At 38.8% G+C, this 20,476-nt stretch overlaps 1 protein-coding gene across 2 annotated transcripts in view; it reads left to right on the top strand.

Moving 5' to 3' along the window:
* The window catches only part of ROS1 (ROS proto-oncogene 1, receptor tyrosine kinase), a 116,755-nt gene extending 98,936 nt beyond the window's left edge, over positions 1-17,819 (top strand). For both annotated transcript variants that reach the window (XM_068551069.1, XM_068551070.1), the window contains exons 40-44: positions 63-160; positions 382-585; positions 1,621-1,755; positions 9,928-10,091; positions 17,457-17,819. In XM_068551069.1, coding sequence (XP_068407170.1) covers positions 63-160; positions 382-585; positions 1,621-1,755; positions 9,928-10,091; positions 17,457-17,767 — 912 coding nt within the window. In that variant the 3' untranslated portion in view covers positions 17,768-17,819. The remainder of the gene's footprint in view (positions 1-62; positions 161-381; positions 586-1,620; positions 1,756-9,927; positions 10,092-17,456) is intronic.
* Positions 17,820-20,476: the final 2,657 nt, after the last annotated feature.

Raw genomic sequence — 20,476 nt, forward strand, 5'->3', positions numbered from 1 at the left:
TGGCCATATATATTTTGTGCAAACTGGAAAAGTACCTGTAATTTTTCTTTTATTTCTTACAGTTTCATGGTCCTTTACTCACCTTGGTTGACCTTGTAGACCTTTGTGTAGATATTTCAAAAGGCTGTGTCTACTTGGAGCAGATGCACTTCATTCACAGGTACAGTGACATTCTGGATAAAGGGTTCTTATGAAGATTGGCACAATAATCACCTGTAGTTTGGGTAGAATATACAAGATAATTAACATTTTCATTCCTTCAAAATAGCAATAGTTTCTGTTAAAATCTCTCTTCTCTAAGACCTCCTAGTGTTACTTGTCTGATCTCTGGAACTTTATTATTATTATTATTATTATTATTAAGTATAGCTTCTGCCATAGGGATCTGGCAGCTCGGAATTGCCTTGTCTCTGTAAAGGACTATACTAGTCCATCACGGATAGTGAAGATTGGGGACTTTGGACTCGCGAGGGACATCTATAAAAATGATTACTATAGAAAGAGAGGAGAAGGCCTGCTCCCTGTTCGGTGGATGGCTCCAGAAAGTTTGATGGATGGAATCTTCACTACTCAGTCTGATGTATGGTGAGCTTAACAGGACACAGAGAAACGTGGGCAGAACCATCCAATGCCAGAGCCAGAAGGGATCTTAAAAGGTCATCTAGTTTGTTTTTTACGTGAGAAAACATAAGACCAGAGAGGTTAAGTGATTTGCCTCAAGCTAAAGTGAAAGCTGGTGGGCAAGGAAGGGCTATTCCTGCGTCTCAACAGTTTATACCTCTCCCTCCAATTAGTTTTGATCCTTTACCTTACTGGTGTATGTGGAATAGGTCCATTTATTTCAGATAGCTTATTACTCTCCAAAAGTGTAGAGGCTATGACTAACAGGAATTGGTGCCTATGAATTAATGTCCAAGTATGTGTCCAAATGCCTACTATTTTGGGATGTTTGGTCATTAATTTATACACAGAATTTAAATCATGGATCTCAAAACGATTAGGACATGAGGGAGGTTTGGACAGCTCTTTATTATTTGAATAGAACCCCTCATTTTTGCTTGTTGACCCCAAACTTTTGATTAGAGCTGCTCAAAATGTAAAGATTCATCCAATAACTTTTAAGCTGGACTGGACCTCTGCAAAACTGGGGATGAAATGAAGTCGGTCTTCAGTGTTGTCAGCTTATATTCATGCCTTCCCTCTCCACATTTACTAGCACTCAAACTCAGGAAGAAAGATGAAATGCTTTCTTGCTCACCCCTAGTGTGTTTGCATAATGAAGCTATGAAAGCCATAGGTAATGGAGGTCCACAGTGCAGATTCAGCCAGGGAAGAAGAACATAGTGTGTGTGTGTGTGTGTGTGTGTGTGTGTGTGTGTGTGTGTGCGCGCCCCCACTAAGCCTTCCTATCACCTTTGAAGTGTTGCTAGTATGCAGTTGCTTGTTCTCTTTTTCTTGAGGCCAACTTGCTTTTAAGTCTCCCATTTGCCTTTTATGGGGCCAATAATGCCAATCACAAAGTAGACTCTGATAGCCCCAGGAATAATTATGTTGGAAAAACTACTGTAAACATGATGTTTCTAATAAGTATAATTAAAGCAAACTCTTTAATATCTTTAGGTCTTTTGGAATTTTGATTTGGGAAATTTTAACTCTTGGTCATCAGCCTTATCCAGCTCATTCTAACCTTGATGTTTTAAACTATGTGCAAACAGGAGGGAGACTGGAGCCACCAAGAAATTGTCCCGATGATCTGTAAGTTAATCATGTTCCATAAGTACCCAAGAACAAAAACACGTGCACATGCAATCATGTGCCTCATTGGTATGGTATTTTTAAATAAAAACTGAATCTATATATTTGTATATCTTACGTAAAATGTAAATTGATTGTGGCACTTAATTTACTAAATACATGATGGTTTCTTTTTATATATATATATACATAATATTTCATTTTGGAAGCAAAATCTAGAACAGCAGAATATGTTTATACTCTAGTTTAAGAGAATTCTAATAAATAAATAAAAGCTCTTTGTGTATATGTGTGCGTGTGTGTATGTGTGTGTGTGTGTGTGTGTATTCACATATATACTCATTTTATTTTGGAAGATCTAATTTGACTAACATCTTAACCTGCATATTAAAAGGTTCTATTAACTAGGAATTTATTGTTTAAAAGTTGGATTGCTTTTGTTGATAAAGCTGATATTGGGATATAGTACTGCTAAAAATTATATAGGTTGTTATCTATTTATGAACTTCACACGAAGTGACTACGTAAGTATTAGTGACTTTATCAAATTGATCCTGGCAACTATAGAATTCTAATAGATTTGTGATCCTTGGAACAGTAGGTGATTTTGATCTAATTATAAAGGAAAAACAAGCCAAGTAATTTTGCTGAGTACTAATCTACCTTCTTGTGAACAACCTTAGCAGAACTATCAAGTCTTGACACTTTTTCTAAGAGGTGTTTTACCCAAGAAATTTCTAAAAGAACATATAATCAACAAGTATAAACTACTCTGTTGTGTGCACTACACCACGCTAAGGACTGTATGGAATACAGAGGTGTTTAAACCGGAGCCATGCTTCTTCAGCATCTCTGAATGTATTTTGAAAGAAAAGACACACACATGGAGCAGTTGGATAACAGGCCAACATGTAATAAAGTGCTAAACTGTGTGGTACAGACAAGTGCAAAAGGAATTAGCAGTATGCGGATACACACCATGGTTGCACTGCCTTGCCTATGCTGTGTTATTTCGAGGATTATTCAGACTAGAGCCAAAGATGATTAAGATCTGGGCACCTTGGCTGGATGTTCTATGGGTGAATGTTTTTGTATTATTTAAATCTTCCAGCTAGAAGAAGATTGGAATCACTGTCTGTTTCTGATTTAGCTCTTATAGCCTCTGGGATATTTACAGAGGGATCAGTTATACACATACCTGAACAAGTTTGGTGGCAGTGTCTAAAAGTATGATTCATGATCCTTTTGGGGCAGATGGAAACACTTCTATAAGTTAGGAGTAAGAAAGTTATACACAATTTGAAAAACTTTAGTCTAGGGCTTGAGGAAAAAACCCCAGCATACCTAAGTATAAAATACATTTTAATTAAATAGTTAGCAAACTAATCACTGTTTTGCATCTCTTACACATCTATTGAACACTCAGAAAATTCCTCCCAAGTTTCAGTTGCACAAAATTTTCCTTGTGCTGTTAGAATTCTATTTGGCATATCTTCTCCTCTAGGGGGTAACGTACCTCATCATAATTAGGCTTTTTTTTTGGATAGGCACTCTAGGAATCAGCCACTGAATTATACGTTTTGACTGATGTGTTCATTTATTTTGTTTGGGGAAGAGGGAGGTAGATAATTAATTGCCCTATTGTGGAGAAGAAAAACGCAGGTATGTTGAACTTCGCTCTATCCAAAAATTCAACTAGAAGGAGGAGAAAGAAGGAGTGCTAGAAAAGTTCTAGAAAAATATTCCTGATTATAAGTGGAAAAAGATAATATTCTATATAATTTTATCTTGAATAATTATTCAGTTGGATACATTATTGCTCTAATTTTATAAAAATATAGTTTCCTTGAAGCTAAAATTTCCATTGCTGATTTTGAAGTTCATTTGAACATCAGTAATTAAAAAGTGAACAATGCTCCAAGCCCTCTAAGGGCTGCATGCTCCAGATCCCTAGGAAGGGTTAACGACCCATGGCCAACCAGGAAGACAAGCTGTGCTAAGGAAATGGAGCTCTCAGCGATGCCATTCAATCTGCCCACGGCCTTAAGTTGTCATGATAAAGATTAACTACTCTCCTTAGAGTACAGAGGGAACTGATTTTTATTTGAAGCAGTTCTCTGAGATCATAGGCCCAGCTTAGAGGGTTGAAAGTCTGTGCTGAGCCAGGCTGCACCTTCTATTCACTGCTTAAATACTCAGCACCTGGATGCACTCTGGGTCAGGTGAGTCCATAGATGGCTACGCTGTGCTTAGCTATTAATGGAATGTGAGAGTTCAGAGCATTCCTGCCCTTCTTTCCATAGCTTGGGATGTACGGTGCAAAGCCCAGCCCTCAGCATTCTCTTCAGCTTTCAGTTTGCACAACAACCATAGCACTCTCAAGAATAAACGGGATCAAAGGGCAATCTACATCAAGTGAGAGCTCTTTCACAGGTATCACAGGGGCAACTGAAATTACTGGAGAGTCTCTCAAATGACGGAGGCGACAATGGGAGAACATGGAGGCTCACCACCTTATTTTTACCCCTTAAGAATATGTACACCTAGACGCTAATTGATGCTAATTGGGTCTTTCCGGGATTGGGTATTTTAAAGTCTGTATTTTATGTGCTTTGCTTAAAGACCTATAGAAACTCATCCCCTTAATACTGAAAGATGCCATGGAGTTTTCAACTGTTGAATTTCAATTGCCTTATGAATCCAAGGATTTTACTCAGAGACTATTAATGAACATGGTTAATGAGATTGTGCTATTGTGGAAAAAACTGAAGCAAAGAGGAGTAAAGGGGTTGGCATAGTGAATGGAAGAATTTGAAGCGGAACACTTAGCTAAATGAGATATTTCAAGTATAATGTGTGAGTATCTGTTTAGAGGTAGAACAACCAGCCCAGGTAAATTTTAATAAAAGTGAAGGAGCTGTCAGTTTATTTAGACTAATATGCTTGAATATTTGTAACTATAACTTGGTACAAGTATTTAATGCATGATACTGAATTGTGGCAAGTATGTATTTGTAAGGAAAGACCCCTATGCCAAAGATATAGTTGTTGTTAATTTACCTGAAAGATGTAAGAAATGCATTTTTTAGGATTGATAACATTTTAAAAGCCTAGTCATTTATTCCATTGTCAGCTTAATGCTGTTTAAGAGCACAAGTTGTACTCTTTACTTTTAAATGATTACTGCTTTATAGAGCTCCTCTTTTCTTAAGCTAGGGCAATCCAGTGCTCACTTGGCCCTGGACAGTGGGAGAGAAAGGTTTTAAGTACCATCAGGTCAATTGTTTTTGTCATCAGAGAGTTAAGAGTAATGATGGACTCAATGTAAATTAAAGCCTCCATAGATGAAAATTAGGAATATCTGATTAAATAACTTGTATAGATTAAACTTTTGGAGGGGAGTGTGAGTGGGTGAAGTACAGAGTGGCAAAGGGGCAACTGTATGGATGGCTTCTCTCCCCTCTCCCTCCGTCCTCCTCTTCCTCCTTCTTCCTTCTCACTAAATCATCTCCATTAAGTGTCTTGAATGCTTTGTAGAATGAGGTGGGATATAAATAAATAAACTAAAAACTTCATAATTGAAATATGACAAGTCTTGAGAGATTCAATGTATCTTTGGCAGTATCTCAGAATCGCAACTTTCTTTTTAGAAGGGATAGGCTCCCTGTGGCAAGTTACACTTCACTTTCTCCTCTCACCTCTTAGGACAGCCCTAAGATTCCCATCAAGATTCTACTTTAACTACTGGTTTAAACTCCATGATCGAATATCAGTTACACGATGTTGTTTCAGAGTCGAATTGTCTTTCATTGAGTTCTCTGTGTCATCCCTGTTTCTAAATGCCACAGATTATAAAGAAATATGTAAAAGATTAGGTTCTTAGCAATGATTCTAATCTTTAAAAAATAAAGCCAAGTTTGGCACTCCATATCCAGAATGCAAATTCCTTGTAATATATATGAAAAGTCATCAGATCAATACTGAAAAACAGACCAATATTAGGTTTCTCCATGATACTCTGATATTGAGTATTAACTCTGACCTGAGGTGCTTGCAAGAATGAAAGAGATGGAAGTGGAGCCTGCATGCCATATACAGATACAGCTATTTTAAATACAATACCTATGATGATTTCTGCATCATTGTCACCTAGCAATTGAATATTTTCTTACTCCAGCTCCACTGCCATTGTCTTAGTCCAACACCATTGTCTCTCACCTAGTCTTCTTCAATAACTTCCTTCGCTTCGTCCCAGCTTACTGGACGTATATTCACTACCAAATGTGAAACAGATAGCTAGTGGGAAGCAGCCACATAGCACAGGGAGATCAGCTCGGTGCTTTGTGACCACCTAGAGGGGTGGGATAGGGAGGGTGGGAGGGAGACGCAAGAGGGAGGAGATGTGGGGATATATGTATATGTATAGCTGATTCACTTTGTTATACAGTAGCAACTAACACCCCTTTGTAAAGCAATTATACCCCAATAAAGATGTTAAAAAAAAAACAACTTCCTTGCTTCCAACTTGGCCCTCTACAATCAATTCTCCACATATATCAACTAGAGTCATCCTTTAAAGATGTAAAGATCATGCCCACTTAAAAACCTTGGACAGCTTCCATTGCAGTGCCATAAAATCCAGCACCTAGCCTGGCCCTTGTTCTGTGTGATCCTCACCTCTCTGACCTCATCTTTTATACTCTCCCCCTCAATGACTGCTCTACAGCCACACTGGCTTTCCTTCCCATTCTAAAATGTGCCAAGCTCTTTCCAAATTTAGGAATTTACACATGCTTTTGCCTCTTCTAGTGTGTTCCCTGACTTCCATCCCCACCCAGTCCCCATGACTAGCATCTTATTTTTCTACAGAGTTCATTGGCTTAAACATCACCTCTGCAGAGGGTCCTTCTATAAGCAATTTGCCAAAAATGTTCCATCTCTAATTAGAGCTCACATTTGTTTTCTTTAGTACTTTTTTTTAAAACTTATAATTTGTAATTGTATATTTATCTGTTGATATGGTAGTACTAATATTTTTAAATACTTCCCAGTTTATGTTTCTTTATCAGTCTTTCTCACTCTGCCCCCAATCTGCCTTCTAGATCCAGAAAGTAAAAAAAGAGAACAGGTACTTGACCTTTTTAGTGAGTCAGTAGACTTAGAAATGAAGCTTGGAGGAGAGAGAGGGTTATCTGTTGGGCTGGCTAAAAAGTGCCTTTGATTTTTAAGTAAAAATAAAAAACACATTTTTCATTTGCACCAAGAACTTTATTGAACAATGTATTCACCCTCTTATTCCACTACCTTCTCCATTTTTCAGGCAACTTAATAATTCCATCTTCCCAAAACTTATCTTTTTGAGCAAAGAACTGTTCCAGGTGCCTTTTACAGTCTTCCAGGGAATTGAAATATTTTCCATTAAGAGAATTTTGTAAAGACCAAAATAAATGGAAATCTGAAGGCACAATGTCTGGTGAATACAGCAGATGAATCAGAACTTCCCAGCCAAGCTGTAACAGTTTTTGCCTGGTCATCAAAGAAACATGCGCTCTTTCGTTAACCTGATGGAAGATTATGCATTTTCTGTTGACTAATTCTGGATGCTTTTCGTCGAGTTCTGCTTTCAGCTGGTCTAATTGGGAGCAGTACTTGTTGGAACTAATCGTTTGGTTTTCCAGAAGGAGCTCTTAATACAGGATTCCCTTCCAATCCCACCATATATACATCACCTTCTTTGAAGACCGGCCTTTGGTGTGGTTGTTGGTGGTTTATTTCGCTTGCTCCACGATCTCTTCCATTCCACGTTATTGTACAGTATCCACTTTTCATCACCCGTCACAATTTGTTTTAAAAACGGAATGTTTTCGTTACGTTTAAGGAGAGAATCGCATGAGGAAGCACAGTCAAGAAGGTTTTTCTCGCTTAACTTATGTGGAACCCAAACATAAAAGCGATTAACATAAGCAAGCTGGTGCAAATGATTTTCAACACTTGATTTGGACATTTTGAGTATGTCAGCTATCTCCCGTGTGGTATAACGTCGACTATTCTCAATTAATGTCTCGATTCGATCACTATCAACTTCAACTGGTCTACCCGACCCTGGAGCATCCTCCAGCGAGAAATCTCCAGCACAAAACTTCACAAACCACTTTTGACACATTCGATCAGTCACAGCACCTTCTTCATACATTGCACAAGTCTTTTTTTGCGTTTCGGTTGCGTTTTTACCTTCCTTGAAATAATAAAGCATAATATGCTGAAAATTTTGCTTTTTTCCCTTCCACCTTCAATATTAAAATGGCTACACCAATTTTGATAAGTTTTTTTATAATGCTCGCTGATGTGACAGCTGTCACATACAATCTAACAAAATTGTTTTGAATGAAGTTAAAGACAACTAAGTGCTACTAGAGCCACCTTAAGGAAAAAAACGAACGAAACTTTTAGCCCACCCAACAGACTCCTTTAGCTCCTTGTTAGCTTGCTAAATGCCAGGTGTGAGCAACTAAACCTATAATTCTATATAAGGATAGTCTAATAAAAAAAGAGGAATTGAAGAGAAACTCAACTCCTAAGCCCCGGGCAAGTGTAGGAAGAAGAGACCTTAACAGTAGGAGGATGAAGATGTTGGATATTTAGGTCTTGAAACCTCTGTAGGCCTCAGTTAGGTTAGGTCCGGGTGACACCAAGCACAGGGAGCAACTGCCCACTCCTCCCAATTTGGTGGGATGGCAAGGAGACCACTGAGCTGGGGATCCCCCACATTGACATGGACACCCAGCATCATGAACAGGGTAGGATGGCATGTCCAGACAGAGAACATGTAGCTTGCACTTCTAAGCCTCCTTTGTTTCCTGTGTAGAGTGAACATTTTGTTGAAAGCTGGAGATTCAGCCGAGGAGCATCCTGTGGGCAAGCAACAGAAACAGGAAGGGATTTCCTGGGCCTTGTCAGCAGATATGGGACATGATGCCGTCTCAGAGGCCTGCAGCTAGAGAGAGAAAAGGGGGGACCAGTTCAGGGAGAAGGGCCAAAAGAACAGGTTAAAGGGATCATAGACTGCAGAGAGCAGCCGATGCCTGCAGGATGGACCAGATCAGTCACTCCTTATGGAATTCCTCATCATTCCATTCTGAGACTAGAGAAGGAGGGCACAGTGGGGTCCAAAGGATCCTTCACTGTGCCAGTGCAACTCACAAAAGACTTTCACCCAACATAAATCCTGATACCACCTTGGAGAGGAAGACAGAGGGAGTAGGAATAGCCTAAAGATAAGAGAGACTGAGTTATTATCCATAAAAGACTGAGAATTACCTAAAAAGGGTGGTTTAAAATATTGGAATGGGCTAGGTTATAAATGGCATTGTACTAATTTTCTTCTACTAGGTGGGGCTTTGAAAATTAGTTACAGAACTATAAAAGAGCTACAATTTCCCCCTGCTCCTATGAGTTGTAGTGGATAAATTTTGTCTCCCTCTTACGTTTGCTATATATATCGTATGAGGACAGGAGTCACACTGCCACATCTCTTGCTCTTGATATACTGCTCATATATAGTAAGTGTCCAACAAATCTTTGCTGAGTGAATGAATGAACATTAGTCAAGAGTTCTGCACAGACATTTCTTAGACAACCATTAAGGAAAAGAGAATGTTCAACCAGCTATTTATGTCTAGGAGAACTGAGTTTCTTAATTAACCTGGCAGTGTAATGAAGAGTAAAAGCATTAGAATTGGATCTGATTTCTACCTCTGGTCTGCCACTAAATATCTGCGTGGCTTGGAGTAAATCTTAGATTTTGTTTCAGATATCAGTGTATGAATGTAAAATTTAATCTCAGCTTCTTCAGTAATTTTTATAGCTGTTAGTTTCCTAATGGGTTCAGTAAACATTTTCCAACCATCTATTTACTATCTATTTATTTAGATTAATAACTGTTGAATGTCAGCTTTTCAGAAGGAAGATGTTTTCTAATAAACGTAGTTATATTGCCAGCCACTATTATATAAGAAACAAAAGCTTTTGTTCTGGTTCAGCTATATTAATTATGGAAAACTGGCAATAACTCAAATTCTTTTCCTTCTGAAATGACCTTACCTGGGTTATCAGTAATGGCTACCTAGTGATATCCAATCACTATTTACTTCATGTCCTTACCCACATATCCAGGTGGAATTTAATGACCCAGTGCTGGGCTCAAGAACCTGACCAAAGACCTACTTTCCATAAAATTCAAGAACAGCTTCAGTTATTCAGAAATTTTTCCTTAAATAGTATTTCTCAATGCAGAGGAAAAACAAACCCCAGTGGAGTCATAAATGAAGCCTTTGAAGGTAAGTTTGATTCTTCTTCAGAATTTTTGGGTTTTCTCTACAGCGTGAACTGAATAAGGTTAAAATGGGATGTACGTGGAAGACACCTTACAGTGTGTAAGGCGAATAATATACTGGCACCATCCTCATAATCAAGTATTTATTGTACTCCTCTTTGAAAATAATTTTGATTTGTTCATTAAATTAAAAAAAAAAGAATAATGGTATGGCCCCTGGATTTATAATTTAAGATAGTAAGGATGAGAATTAACACGTTAGACTATATTTTCATGAGGCCTGTTCCCTCCGCCCTCCACCCCTCATGCCAGTTTGTACCTCAGTGGCAGAGTTGAGTTAATTATAGTTGATGGTACATTATCGTCATTGGTCTATGCAAGACTTCTCTTTCATTTGTTTGTTTAGTCCCTTTATCTCCATATTCCTCTCCTGTTCTATTTCCTCCCTTCACCTGCCAGGCAGCCATACTAATGTCTTTAATGTGTATCTTTTAATTTGTTGTATATTGTATGCATGGATACTATCGTGTTATGTAATGCTTCTTTTCTTTCTTTTTCATTAAGTACTGTGTTTTTAAGAGTCATCCATGTTGCTATGTATATATCTAATCTGGTGCTTTTAACTGCTATTTAGTTTTCTATGATTATTGTAGTGGGTCACACCTTGCTAAGGTCTACTGTGATTCCACTTCAGTATTTTGATATTAAAACACAGTAGTCACTTAATTCACTTCCAAAATCAGATTTACAATACATTTGCCTAATTGGCTGCAGAAAAATAAATTTTAAAATGATCCTTTCCAGCTGCTCTTAAACTTCATCCCATTATTAAAAGTTCATAGGACCCTTTGTTTTTTCTCAAATGCAAACATTCTTGCTTAGAAATAAACCTGGCAAGATGGACCATGACTCAGAATCCCTCAGAAATTAAGACTCTCCGTCTCTGCACTGATTGATTACACAGTGGCTGATGGTTGCCCTGGAGTCATCTCTCTACAGTGAGACCTTCACCTTGAGTGGTGCACTTGACTAATAATAGCAGGGAAAAATACGAAGCCCAAGGACGAATATCTGCTTGTCTTGTTTGCTGTGCTTCTGACTATACATTTTGAGTAACTTCGGATCCATGACATGAATGGAGATAAGACTCTGATAATGAGACTTCTTTAACACAAACAGCTAAGTGACAGATTGGAAAGGGCTGTGCTTGCTTTGAGCATGCATCTTGATCCTCATCAGAATAAGCCTTGTTAATAATCTCACATTGGCTCCACCTGCCTTCTCATCATGGAACCGAGCTGATTCTAGGAGTGCCAATGGTTGAGCCCTTAGGAGTTATAACTGCAAGGCAACCCCATTTTTCTGGAGGGTTCTATACGTATACTTGACTGTGTGAAGGTTAAGAAAAAACATACCTATAAGCCATTCTACATACAATAAAATCCTTCTCATTTTCTAAACATTTGCTTAATGTATTCCTTTGAATGAATTTTTGAGAAAATTTAAAAAATTATTTCAACAGATACCTGTTGACTTTTGGGCAAGGCTTAGTATAGTGGTAGGCACCTGAATTTAATGTGTACCACTGGGATGCTTTAAAGAAAAAGAAGAGGCAAGAATATTTCTTTCCCTTGAGAAACTAGAGTCAGTTTCTTTAATCTTGTATGTAATGTTTAGTAGTGAGCTGTTCTTCTACTGGTGTGTTTGAAAGTTGTCCTTGTCATAGGACTGTGTCTCTATCCACAGGAAAGGTGAGTGTCACCAGTCCACTACTGAATAATACTGTTTTGCCCAAGCCATTTGAATCTGCCCCTGCTTGGCCTGGTTCTTATTGGTTGTAACTTCACATATGGAAACTTCAGAGAAACAACAATCTGGGGTGGTTTGCTAATATGTAAAATGAAATCTTTTGTTCCTGAGGTAGATGAATGGCAGTAAGTGGGTTGAGTTGATTGCATAGATGTCTGAAAGGCAAGCAGAACATGGTTTTGCTTACTGGGCACTGAAAGCATGATTTCCTTACTAAATCAATGCTCTGATCTCTAGAAGGCAAAGGTTAACTACTAAGCCTCTGATTCAGATTTTCTTGTGAATATCATTTTTGTGGCCTTTATAAAATGAAACACAATCATCTTTTTAAAGGTTTAAAAAAGAATTTTTATGTTATTTTACAATCAATCAAAAAAGTGACTCCTGATCCTTTCCGATTTTTCTAACTTTCCTCGTAATTAATCTCTGTAATAGTTCTTGCTATATTATTTTTATAACTGTATTTAAAGATCTTTATTAGAAAAGTAATTTATGTTTATTGTTTAAAAAACATATAAAAGTATCTAAGCAGCATAAAAAGTTAGTCTCTCACTCCTTCCCTGTCCTTACTCCCCATGCTAGCCATTGTTCGTGATTTGATAATATACTTCCAGATATTTTATATGCATATACAACTATTTACAGATATGTTCATTTGTGTATGTTTGTATACATACACACTGGCTGGTAGTCTAGAGGAATGAGTGAGATGTAGATTCTCTGGTCAGTTCTCCACCATTTTTCTTTTTTTTAACAAATGAGCTTATTTTTGAAGATTTGGTGAGCAGATGATTTTAAACTACATCTTCTGCCAGAAGCCAGGAGGCATTCTATGTTGCCAATGAGAGGGAATTCATGTTCTGTGGGAGTCCTGCGGCAGCATGCCAAACCTACACTGTTTGGCAGACGGAGAGTCAATAAAAGCCACTGAGAGGTTAATCCTAAACTGAGTCCTGCAGAGGGGTGAGAAGAAGGTATCTCAGGGTAGAAGGAGCAGTATGTAGAAAGTCAGGGAATAACAGAGAATGGGGGTTCACAGAACTGCAGGTAGCTTATCACACTTGACGGTGGGAAATGGCAAGTGATGAAACTGGAGGAACAGTGGTCACACTAATCACATAAGAAATGAAAATTAATGAAAGCTGAAATAATGAATGGTGACAGGTATAGAAAGAAGGGTATGGAAACCAGACTTACCACAGGGGTAGATGCTAGAGGATTTGTCATCTAATTGGGTGAAGAAGAGAGAGGAGACGATGGTGAATCCCAGTGATTTGAGAAACTAGGTGCAAAGTCGTGCTCTTCCCAAAGGCGGGGGCACAGGAGGAGGAACAGCTTTACGCATGTTTGGTTTGAGCTGAATGTGGGAGAAATGAAGAAGCCCAGTATTCAGTTGGAAATACAGGTAGTTGAAGTCAAGGGTGTAATTGAGGTTATTCAATTAAAGTGTATAGAATTAGAAGAGAAGTAAACAGTGGATGGGACCCAGAAAACAGCCTATATATGAGGGACTGACAAAGAAAGATGGTGGGCACTGAGAGGAGAAGTCAGAAAGGGAAGAGGAAGGCTGTCATGGAAATCCAAAGGAGAGAGGCTCACAGACTTGAGAGTGGTCAAATGCTGCAGAGATAAAGAGTTCCATAGGGTTGCGAGGAATTTACAGTTGACTTGTGTTATATTTTAAAATTCAACTCCTCGCTCACGGAAGCCTTTCCTTCTAATGTGTACAGACATTTTATATAAAAATTACGGAGGCTGTCATAATGGGTGTTAGAGGGCCTGAGAGCTTAGTTTTACCTTAGGGTCTACCAGAAGTCTCCATGAACCCTTAAGAAAATCTTTTCACCATGTAGCATTACCTAGTTCATCTATGAGACCGAGGTAACAGTACATATAGAGAACAAAACTCTTTTTGTGAATGGCTTTTAATTGCAGTATTAGTTAACTTTATTTTAGCACTTTTTTATATATCACTTGTGCTATGTGGGTTAACTCATTAAATCCTCACAATAGCCCTATGAAGTGGGCATTATAATATTACCATTTTACAGCTGAAAAGATTGAGGTTAGTAACTTGCCCATGGTCATCCTGCTGAATGGGGCTGGAGTAGGACTCTATTCTAGAGCCTTTGCCCTCATCCTTCACAGAGACGTGGCTATGGTTAGAAAACTGCTCCCACACTCTCCCCACTTTGTTTTCTTTGGTATGCTGATTTATTTAGGTGCAAGTTGTTGAAAGACTGAATTAAAATTCTAAATAATATTTAAAAAAATAGAGAAGCAGACATAATGAGGCAGAATAAGGATGCAGGAAGAGGTTAACAGGGAATATAATCAAACTCTGATAATTTAGATAGAAACAAGTAATTCTGTGCCATGACAGATATATAATTTTGGTACAAGAGAAATTCACATTCTGAGATTTACAATGAATGTAAATCCTGATGATAAGGAATGGAAAGAGATATGGGGATCACCAAAAATTTTGATAATTCGATGTGACTGAACAAAAGTGGCAGAGAAGAGAGAATAAATACAATGAAAAGCAGAGTTTGCATATTTGCAAAGGATAGAAATCATGGAACAGTCTCTTCAAGGCAAGCCTAAACTTAATTACCTTTTAAGTAAAAGAGAATGTATTTAATAATAGTTTGCTGCTTTGCAGACTGCTGGGCATATTTAACAAAACTGTAAGAAGTCTTCATTGCTATTGTCGGAGATACGTAAGAAGAGAGGAAAGCCACTGGGAGGACTTCTTTGAAAAAAAAAAAGGCATTAGGATTTCAGGGAGCAATAATACCATGCCTATGCTATGGTCCTACTGACCTAATGGGGTGGAGAGGGGATAGAGAGAGAAGATTAGTAACATATCTGGGGATCTAGTAAAAATATCCCAGTGACTTCATCCAAACATTTGTGTAAACATCACCTCATCAGTCCCAGAGAGTTCTACAGGAAACAAATCTAAATGCTCTTCTGCTGTTCTAAACATAGCCAGTCAGCCAGCATATGTCTTGTCTGTAAATATCCTGTCTTACTTGGAAGTCTTTATTTTAATATTTCCCTCTTAAACCAAGGGTTGCCAAGTGCATGCCATCTTTGCTCAGGATCTCTCTCTGCTTTAAGGACCTGCAGGTTTTCTATACAGTAGTTTTTAAACCAAAATAAACAACCCGCCCCATCTCTCATAATTATGAAGTAAGAAAATGTACTAATTGCTGAAAGCTTGCCAGGGTCAAGTTACTAAATATTGCCCTAAGTACTATGAACCAATGAAATAGCTAATGATTTCTCTTTGACATATTGCACCAGAATTTGTAAAAAGAATTTATTTGCCTTATGTAAAAGACTTTTTTGCAAATAACTTGATATAGGCAAAAAATTAAATCATGTTTCAGTAGAAAGTTTCCCAATATGCTATTTAATGGACTAAATGTATGAGTGTGAAGCAGCTGATAACATGAGTAGCTAGACCTATATTGTAGGTGTACATTTTTGCTGAAATTCTAAACTCCTTTAGCCTAATTTCTTTAAGCCCTTCAGGAATATCATCCTAATTTCCTCAGTAATCTGGGCTGCCGGGCAATTTAAAGTTAAATATCCTATTTCTTGCTATCATTTTTTGATATTTTCTATTGCTATTATCATGCATAGCAAGTTATTTTTATGAGTTTCTCAATGGCTATAAGTACATATTGACAATAATCATAACAGTTGGATCCTTCCATAGATATTCAGCACTTAGGCACTAACCAAACCTGACACCTGATAAACTTATTTCTGTGGGAGATATTTCACAACACTGACTATTTGTGTGGTTTGAAATATACTAGAATGATGTTTGAACAATGAAGAGGAACGTGGGGTGATGCCCAAGAAACTGTGAGCCTGTAGCTCAGCCTTCTTGTTCTTCAGCAGTGGGGGAGGGTCTGAAAATGAAATAAACACCTAATAAGACAGAGCAAGGACAATGATTCACATGCTTCTTTAATAAAATAAGCTTTGTAGTTCAGGTTTGGAACTTGGTAATAGGTAGATCCATTAAATTCCATCAGGGAATAATAGATGCAATGGTGCTTCCCTTAGTCCTTTGAAATTATTTAAATTTTCCCCATATTTCAATTTAAATAAATCCAGCCTGGGTGTAGGTCAGGGCTAAGCACAGAAGCTTGGCAGCCCGGCAGGCCTCACCCACACATTTGGATGCACTTGTGCTGGAAGTAGGATGAGGAGAAAGGGAAGGACCTGCGTCTGCTGACTGGAATGTTTCTGATTTGTAAAACGTGATGCTGTATGAAAGGACAGTAATATTTCTGACTGTAAATTTTTCATCCAGGTAGTAACACCCAGAGATTGGAAAGCATTGATAAAAAGCAAATAATTCCCACAATATACATTTGCATATTTATCTTGTTGATTCCCTAGAATTTTGCGGAATGTTTCAGAAACCCTGCAATTAGGTTTCAACAAGAATTCTTATACTTTTCTAAGTAAGAAGGTCAGCCTCTAAGTAGAGAAAGGCAAAATAATATGAGCACAGTTGTGAAGAAGGTCAAACTACCCTCTGGCTGCCCATCTTTCTATTGCCACGCCCACCTCACACACATGTGTGTCTGGAGTCAGTGCCTCTCAAGGACTCCTGCAGGGCACACTGCCCACCACCTCCTTGTCACACAGCACGGCAGCTCCACTCTCCCCTCAGGGAGGTCAACATGAGGACACAGACTAGAGCCAGACAGTTTAGGTTCAAATTCTAGTTGTGTGACCTTGGGAAAATTGTTAAACTCCTCTGTCCTCAATTTCCTCATCTGTTAAATGGAGATAGTGCCAGTACTGACTTAATAGGAGAAGAATGAGTTAATATATGCATATTGCTTAGAACAGTGCCTGGTATGTAGTAAGTACTCTGTAAGTATTAATAACAACAATTATTGTTATTATATTTCATATCAGTGCTTACCACCACCTGACATAAATTTAGTTTTATACTAGTTTATTGTCTGTCTCTCCTCATTAGAATGTAAACCCCAAAGAGCAATAAATGTGTTTTGTTCACTGCTGTATCATCAATACCTAGGACACAGCCTGGTGTGCAGTAGGCATGCAATAAATATTAGCTTAATGAATGATTAAATTACTTTATCTAAAGAAATACATTCTTAAAGGTAGGTATTTTAGCTGATGTGGCAAGATGAAAGGGCAAGCACTTCACACAAAAAGGGCCGCCCTAGGGCCACTTAATTCCTGTCACAAAGACCATGACCTGTTTCACCTGTTATGGCAGAGTTAATCACCTCTGTGCTCTCATCACTTTATGTATTCCTTTCTTATATATGCACACATGACCTTCCATGGTACTATTTCTGCTTTCCTACTAGACTGCAGTAGCGTCAAGGACAGGGAACATGTCTTGGACTTTTGTGTTCCCTTAGTGGTCATCATAAATATTTGCTGAACCAATGGGTAAGGCTGGTGTTGTTCTAATTCTCATACAGCCTGGATATTACAGATAAAGGAAACCAAACAGATGCTAGAATAACTTTTGTATTTTTTTTCACAGATGAAGATGGTCATATGATTTGTTCGAATTCAGATGACGTTATGTCAACTGCTTTACTGGAAACCAAGAACCAAGAAGGGTTAAACTATATGGTACTTGCTACAGAATGCAGACAAGGTGAAGCAAATTCTGAGGGTCCTCTAAGCTCCAAGGCATCTGAATCTTGTGGTCTGAGGAAAGAAGAGAAGGAACCACATGCAGACAAAGACATCTGCCAAGAAAAACAAGTGGCTTACTGCCCTCCTGGCAAGCCTGAAGGCCTGAACTATGCCTGTCTCACTCACAGTGGATATGGAGATGGGTCTGATTAATAGCTCTGTTTGGGAAATGCAGAGTTGAGAGAAACACTCCTCCCATTAAGTAGTCGCTGAAAGAAAACCTAGTAGAATGATAGATGTTGTGGGTGGTGGTCTATGACTCTGAATTAACACAGAGAAGTTCCTGAGTTCTCATCTTGGCCCCAAGAGCCATGTGGTTTTAGTTGTGACAATCCCCATACCAACTGTCTAACCTTCAGCAGAATTCTGAGGTGAACTTTGGAGCATTTGGGAAAGCTTAGAAAGACTCATGAGTCTGGAAATGAAACTGTGATTCCTCACCCCAAGGTCCCTTAGGCCACTGCCCACCCTTCAGTCTGGGCTGTAAGAGAAACATCTTAGTTAGATGGTTAAAGACTAAACACTTATGTTTAGAGACCTGAAGGAGGAGGATGAGAAGTGTGCTCAAGGGGCCAAATGAACTACAGATTATCCCAAAAGGGACAAAGGAAGTGACTAAATAACTCTACACATACAGAAGGAACTAGCACCTATGACACGAGAAGTCATTTTGAAAGCTATTACTACAATAAAATATTGTCCTAATTACTACTCTAAAATACTTTGTATTTTGGAGACTTGGAACAGCAGCTTCAGTCATGTTGACAACAGGACCATGAAGGTGTCTACGTCCTAAAGCTTAGCATTCCACGATCTTTGGGTCATATAAAAATCACTCTGTGACTTGTGTGCTATTACAGAAATTAGCTAATATAAAGATGGTTTTTGTTTGCCATATCTCTTTCATACATAACATACTTAGGATTACATTTACTATCCAAGTGTCCTTAAAATTAAACATAAATGATTATATAATGTTAATTCAAGCTGTGTGATTTTTTTTTTTTTTAAATGGGAATTACTTATTTATTTATTTATGGCTGTGTTGGGTTTTCGTTTACTGTGTGAGGGCTTTCTCTAGTTGTGGCAAGTGGGGTCCACTCTTCATCGCAGTGCGCGGGCCTCTCACTATCGCGGCCTCTCCCGTTGCGGAGCACAGGCTCCAGACGCGCAGGCTCAGCAATTGTGGCTCACGGGCCTAGTCGCTCCGCGGCATGTGGGATCTTCCCAGACCAGGGCTCGAACCCGTGTCCCCTGCATTGGCAGGCAGATTCTCAACCACTGCGCCACCAGGGAAGCCCCAAGCTGTGTGATTTTTAGCAACCATACAAAATAATAAATATCTAAATGAGAACTATTAAAAATTAAATGAGAGCACCTAAATGAGAGCAATTAAAAAATTGCTGCAGAGAAACACTCTGATTTAAAGCCAGTCGTTATTTTGCAGTTACCCATTTAAATCTGAAAGCCTCAAATGCTCTAATAGCAACACCAATGAAAGTATTCTGTGTTACTTAGTTGCAGTATACAGGATGTTCACGAGCTATAAAGAACACTTTGATCATAACATTTGCTAAAAACTACTGTGGAAGAGGAACACATGTTTTCACCTTGGATCATTTAGCTCATTTTTAAATTTGCCTACTGCCTGAGAACATGCACAGATGATAGGCTGTATGATGAGGAACACAGGGAGGTCAATGTGTCAATTCTGTGGTGAACAGCCCCCAAGTAAAGGTCCAGGATTTATGGCCACTCTGCCACATCTGTCATCTCACTGAACAAGGCAGAATATTTTCCCTCTGATCTTTTGACTTTCTAATGGGCACTGATCATTCTTTTTGTTAGCCCAGCATATGATGCCCCTTCTTGTGTTGGAGAATTCCTCTACCATTATATTCCGAGTGGGAGCTAGGCTCCATTTGCTTCCCCAAGATCTCTCGCAGTGAGAAGGCAGGCAAGTGACCCTAGCCCCTACCACTCAGACACAGCCACCACAGGCTTCTAATTGAGAGTGAAGGAAGCAAAGAAATAGGAACCACAGTGAGTCGTCCCTGGTGACGGTGGCAATTGCAGCTGGTCTGGCTCCCAGCATGCAGTGTCCAGGGCCAGGACAGTCGGCAGAGCAAGTCTGGAGCCTGGTGCCTCTGGCAGCTGGGGAGGCCAGACTGGCCTGGTTCTGCTGTCTGCTTCTGGCCGGGCTCCCTGTTCCATAGCTTCTGAGTTGGGTTCTCAAGCCCTCCCAGGGATTCTGTGACTTATCTCCATAGCCTTTTTTCCCCCCTGTATTTACATTTATTGATTCAATCCTTTAATAGTTTATTCAACACATAGTTACTACATGCCACGTTCTGTTCCAAGCACTAGAAATTCAGCAACGAACAAAACAAAATCCCTGCCTATATGGAGTGTAGTTCACCTACTGTAACTACTAGCGTAGTTCACAGTACTAAGCATTTGGCCAGGTAGCAGTTTCAAAAATAAAGAAAATGGGTAACATGGAGTGTGGTCATCTACAGACACTGGCATTAACAGTTCATGCTGTCCTGGGAGAAGCAAAAGAAATGAGACATACGGACGGGTAGACAGTGGAGAGTCTTTTAGTGCTAAACCACAGAGTTTGAATTTCATTCTGTAGTAGATGAGTCATCAAAGCTTTTTTAAAATTATCTTCATAGCCTGTAAATAAATGTTTTTCTTTTAAATCAGCCAGAGTCAGTTTCTGTTTCTTGCAACCATGACTTTTGCTCTGCCAGTGCCACAGACCTTTATTTTGGAATACACAAAGGGATTAGAAGCATATAGAAGAATTTGATTTTCAGTACAATACATTTGCATTACAAACTGGACAATAGAGAAATT

Source organism: Eschrichtius robustus, chromosome 9 (genome assembly GCF_028021215.1).
Source record: "Eschrichtius robustus isolate mEscRob2 chromosome 9, mEscRob2.pri, whole genome shotgun sequence".
Lineage (NCBI taxonomy): Eukaryota > Metazoa > Chordata > Mammalia > Artiodactyla > Eschrichtiidae > Eschrichtius > Eschrichtius robustus.